The 6,000-nt window shown below is 43.6% G+C and overlaps 1 protein-coding gene across 1 annotated transcript in view; it reads left to right on the top strand.

The window, feature by feature from the left end:
• The window catches only part of LOC122551103 (neutrophil collagenase-like), a 37,622-nt gene that overhangs the window by 13,414 nt on the left and 18,208 nt on the right, over positions 1 to 6,000 (top strand). The window contains exons 4-5 of the mRNA XM_043692748.2: positions 2,600 to 2,725; positions 5,444 to 5,599. Coding sequence (XP_043548683.1) covers positions 2,600 to 2,725; positions 5,444 to 5,599 — 282 coding nt within the window. The remainder of the gene's footprint in view (positions 1 to 2,599; positions 2,726 to 5,443; positions 5,600 to 6,000) is intronic.

Genomic DNA, 6,000 nt, shown 5'->3' with positions numbered 1-6,000 from the left:
ACACAGACAGACAAAGGCCCACATGCACACATATATTTTGTGGGGTGAATTTGTACTTGCAGGGTTACATTGTACTTTGCTCAAAAACTGCATACATTCATGTAGAACTCTGAGCTCAAAAACTGCATGAATTCATGTAAAACTCCGTTATCTCACTTTTTAGATTAGAATCAATCTAAACATCAGGTCATAGACAGGGAACACAGGGGGCCCCCAATGCCTCATCTTCACCATGGATATCCAATCCCTCTACACCTCCATCCGCCATGACCAGGGCCTCCAAGCCCTCCGTTTCTTCCTCTCCCGACGTCCCCAATAGTACCCTTCCACCGACACTCTCATTCGTTTGGCCGAACTGGTCCTCACCCTTAGCAATTTCTCCTTCGAATCCTCCCACTTCCTCCAGACCAAAGGGGTAGCCAAGGGCACACGTATGGGCCCCAGCTGTGCCTGTCTCTTTGTTGGCTACGTAGAACAGTTGATCTTCCGTAATTACACCGGCACCACTCCCCACCTCTTCCTCCGCTACATTGATGACTGCATTGGCGCCACCTCGTGCTCCCGCGAGGAGGTTGAGCAATTCATCAACTTCACCAACACATTCCACCTTGACCTTAAATTTACCTGGACCACCTCTGACACCTCCCTCCCCTTCCTAGACCTCTCCATCTCCATTAATGACGACCGACTTGATAGCGACATTTTTTACAAACCCACCGACTCCTACAGCTACCTGGATTACACCTCTTCCCACCCTACCTCTTGCAAAAATGCCATCCCGTATTCCCAATTCCTCCGCCTCCGCCGTATCTGCACCCAGGAGGACCAGTTCCACCACAGAACACACCAGATGGCCTCCTTATTTAGAGACCACAATTTCCCTTCCCATGTGGTTAAAGATACCCTCCAACACATCTCGTCCACATCCCGCACCTCCGCCCTCAGACCCCACCCCTCCAACCGCAACAAGGACAGAACGCCCCTGGTGCTCACCTTCCACCCTACCAACCTTCGCATAAACCAAACCATCCGCTGACATTTCCGCCACCTCCAAACAGATCCCACCACCAGGGATATATTTCCCTCCCCACCCCTTTCCGCCTTCCGCAAAGACCGTTCCCTCCATGACTACCTGGTCAGGTCCACGCCCTCCCTACAACCCACCCTCCCATCCTGGCACTTTCCACCGCCACTACAGGAATTGCAAAACCTGCGCCCACATCTCCTCCCTCACCTCTATCCAAGGCCCTAAAGGAGCCTTCCACATCCATCAAAGTTTTACCTGCACATCCACCAATATCATTTATTGTATCCGTTGCTCCCGATGCAGTCTCCTCTACATTGGGGAGACTGGACGCCTCCTAGCAGAGCGCTTTAGGGAACATCTCCAGGACACCCGCACCAATCAACCACACCACCCTGTGGCCCAACATTTCAACTTCCCTCCCACTCTGCCGAGGACATGGAGGTCCTGGGCCTCCTTCACCGCCGCTCCCTCACCACCCGACGCCTGGAGAAAGAACGCCTCATCTTCCGCCTCGGAACACTTCAACCCCAGGGCATCAATGTGGACTTCAACAGTTTCCTCATTTCCCCTTTCCCCACCTCACCCCAGTTCCAAACTTCCAGCTCAGCACTGTCCCCATGACTTGTCCTACCTGCCTATCTTCTTGCCCACCTATCCACTCCACGCCCCTGACCTATCACCTTCATCCCCTCCCCCACTCACCTATTGTACTCTATGCTACTTTCTCCCCACCCCCACCCTCCTCTCACTTATCTCTCCACGCTTTAGGCTCTCTGCCTTTATCCCTGATGAAGGGCTTTTGCCCAAAACATCGATTTTACTGCTCCTCGGATGCTGCCTGAACTGCTGTGCTCTTCCAGCACCACTAATCCAGAACCTTCAACATATTGTCTAGCTATCACCATTGTTAACAGCTAACCCGAGAATGCAACTTTTTAGAAAAAAGGTTTTGTGATTTACACATGAAAGAAGTGAAACTATCACTGTATTCTAACAGATGAAAGGCTTCATAGACAATCAATTTGTCAATGTATAATTTCAGTTACATCACACTGTAAATTTTTGCTATAAATTCTGTGTGTCAGGATTGAGCCCTCCACCATCACCTGATGAAGGAGCGTCGCTCCGAAAGCTAGTGCTTCCAATTAAACCTGTTGGACTATAACCTGGTGTTGTGTGATTTTTAAGCTTTAGTAAAGCACATATACCAGCCTTATCTATGTCTAACCTATATATGACTCCAGAAATCTCGAGCTGTTCTTAACTGCCATCTGAAATGGCTGAGCAAGCCTTTCAATTGTACTCAAGGTGCTGATTCAGCATTACCTAATGCTGGCATTGTAAATGATATCTACATCCCATGTTTGAAGGATTTTTAAAAATCTGTCCTCGGAACAAAGGCTAATGAATTAAATTCTTTGGTCTAATTATCAGTGCATGCCTAATATTATTATTTACCACAGCCGATTGTTTAACTGTGCTATTTCCAGCATTTTGCAAACAAACACCTATGATGTTTCATTCCTTATTACAGATTATTAATTAATATGTCTGTTCAATACCTTTTGCTAGATCATGGAGATGGAATTTCTTTTGATGGATCAGGTGGGGTTCTGGCTCATGCCTTTGCTCCTGGACCAGGCCTTGGAGGTGATGCTCATTTTGATGACGATGAGATTTGGACAACAGGAAATGCTGGTAAACAGTTCTCAAAATTAACTAGATAAGTTAAATAACTTGAGTCCTTGCTGATGTCAAACAATAAAGTCTGAGGTAGCAGGGAAGCTGTTTGTTGGTACTGGTATAGGCATGGTTTTGAAGAATGAGATCAAATGATAAATGCAGTAAAGAGTGAGGTATTGCTACCTAACTTTGATTTATTCTTTAGCAATAATGGTCCCCACATGCAAAGATTGCATAACTTGGAAACTGTGCTGTGAATTCTTTTCATATTCGTGATCAAAATATTTAGATTGTCAAACAGGGGGTCTAAGCTGTTTAACATAAAGTCTTTAAGCATGGATAATTTTGACACAAAATACATTGGAAATCTAAACAGGTCTGGTAGTATCTGTAGAAGGAGAAACAGTGTTAATGCTTCAAGTCTAGAAACTCATAAATGATTCATGACTCTCATGCAGCTCTCCAGTGTTTCTGTGCTGAACATCACTTGTTGTGGTTTAGAAGCCCCACCCTGACTCTGCATTCACTTCTTAAATGTTGCAGAAGAAAACAGTGGATTCAAAGATGCATGCAGAATTCTGGCTATACAGTATTCGGCTTGTGGGGTTAGACTCATGTACTGGCTTCCAAACAAATTACGATTGACCACAGGTTGAGATAAACTACCATACATGTACATCATATTACAACATGCAAGTTTGAGTCCTGAAAGTGTGTAGCTACGATGATTATCAACATGAAAATCCTTCAAATATGACACATAAGAAGACACTCCTGCTCCACTATGCTTAATGAGAAGCTTTTTCCATAATTCAGACCATTCAATAAGGTTGTGGATGAGGTTGTTGACTTGCTCACTGAGCTGGTACATTTATTCACAGACGTTTTGTCACAATTTTGAATAAAATCATCAGCGCACCTCTGATGAAGTGTTGTCCCACTTACTATTTATGTATCTGGGCCTTCTAGGGCTGGTGATGTCATTTCCAGTTTAGTTAGATTAGATTAGATTACGTTACAGTGTGGAAACAGGCCCTTCGGCCCAACAAGTCCACACCGACCCGCCGAAGTTACAGTCTCGGTTTTGTTGTGGTTGTTATATGGGGTCCTAACCCTAACTCTAACCCTAACCCTAACCTTAACCCTAACCCTAACCTTAATACTAACCCTAACGCTAATCTTAACCCTAACCTATTTGAACTATCTATTTGAAAGGACTGTAAATACCTATTCATGAGCCAGGCTGTTCCTCAGGCTTTAAGAGTTGACTGATGTTTCAGGATCTGCAGTAGCCAATTTGGTCTTCTCCTGTCATCTAGGGAGGGTTCTAGTCTTTGAGTTTTTTTTACCAAGTTTGTCTCCTGGGTCTGGTGAGTCTGACATTGCTCGTCCTGAGATACAAGGTACTGGAGTAGCTCTGTAGCTCGGTAGCCAGTCAAAGGTGCTCTCTGTTGAAGAAAATGCAAGAGTAAATTGAGCTGGGTCTCCAGTTTCTGCTTTAATTCCTCTCTTTGTGTCCTTCTTGAGTCTATAGTCCTCTGTGTCAAACCAGCATTGGGTAGAGGTGGGAAAATCCATTGAGGTGATTACTTTCCATATTCGGGGGTTGCAAAACATGGATTTGAACCTTCCATTGTCAAGTACTGACCTTGTTATGCTAGGCTTCTGGCCTCTTACTTAGCTGAGTACCACAAAGTCTGCATTGCATTCATCTAAGATGGCAGGAACACTGAAGATATAAACAACAGTACATTCATGTATCATATGGCTGCTAGCACTTCGCCAGATGATTCCAGGTTTGTCAGTTTCGAAAGGAAGCTGATTGTCCAAGACCTGGCTGCATGAATATTGCCTGTACCAGTTCTGCAGTGTACAGATTGCCAGATCCGACTCCACATTGGAGTTTTTATCCATACACTGTAACAATCCGAAAGGTCATGGGTCACCTGACTCCATTAGATTACTGAGATGCCTTATTAGTTTTTTTTCTTGACAATAGATAGTTGCAGTAGCAGAGATGGAATGGGTGTGAGGTGGCAGAGAGAGAATGGTGGCACTTATCCTGGAGATGCAGAAAAAGTCATTGACCTTCTTCCTTCATTGCTGAGCATTGCTCCAGACAGTAGAGATCATACTTAATGGTTGGCATTCTCAGTCCAGCCTGACAGGGTCTGCTAACATGGTGTCTTCCACTAATCCTCAGGGAAGAGGAAATTTATTGCTGTCCACCACCCCACCTCGCAGAACCTCAAACTACCTGTACACAATGCAAACACTAGTTCCTTCTTATTTTCACTTTCTGGTCCGTTCATGAATTCCAGTGAGCGGCAAGTTCCGCGGGAAGATGCTACAATCAGACCAGCAGTGGGACCACAATGAGGGCTATGGTAGTAACTCATGAGGCAAGTTCAGAATAATACAAAGAGAAATCCCACCAAGCTTCAGAGAGAAACCTTTCCAGAAACTTGATAAAATTGATACTTGGCTAAAATATGGTGGTTTTTGAATTGACCACTTTGAAACAATATAAATCTGTGACTAATTAGAAAGGCAGGAGTTTGCCTCATCTTCATTGTATGCTTATCTGACAGAAATTCGAGAATCAATTTCAATAGTAACATAAATGATTGACAAATGAACTGATATCTTTCTTAGAAATAATAAAATAACTTATTTCTGATAAATGTAAATAAAATCAGCTTTGAATGCAATGTTTTAATTTTGTTTGTTTAGGAATCAACTTGGAGATAGTTGTCACGCATGAAATTGGACATTCTCTGGGTCTTGGTCATTCGAATGATAAAAACGCTGTGATGTTTCCGTTCTACTCTTTTAGGGATCCATTTCAGCTTTTGGGTGATGATGTTGCAGGAATCCAGAATTTATACGGTATAACAGCATTGACTTCTATTTATTAAGGGTGTACTTAAATTTAAAAAGCTTCACAAGGGAATAATCAAACTGAATTTAGCTTTAGCATCTGGAGGTGTGTGGTAGAATTCTCCATATGGGTTAGATATTCTGGTTTCAAAACCTACCTCAGGATATGATTCGGAGATGCCGGTGTTGGACTGGGGTGTACAAAGTTAAAAATCACACAACAACGGGTTATAGTCCAACAGGTTTAATTGGAAGCACTAGCTTTCGGAGCGACGCTCCTTCATCAGGTGATTGTGGAGGGCTCGATCGTAACACAGAATTTATAGCAAAAATTTGCAGTGTGATGTAACTGAAATTATACATTGAAAAATTGATTGTCTGTTAAGCCTTTCATCTGTTAGAATACAGTG

This window comes from Chiloscyllium plagiosum, unplaced genomic scaffold (genome assembly GCF_037043375.1).
Source record: "Chiloscyllium plagiosum isolate Xiang-an unplaced genomic scaffold, Cpla_swu_hap1 HiC_scaffold_6, whole genome shotgun sequence".
NCBI lineage: Eukaryota > Metazoa > Chordata > Chondrichthyes > Orectolobiformes > Hemiscylliidae > Chiloscyllium > Chiloscyllium plagiosum.
Note: the sequence above shows the minus strand (reverse complement) of the source record. Positions and strands in the feature narration are given on the sequence as shown.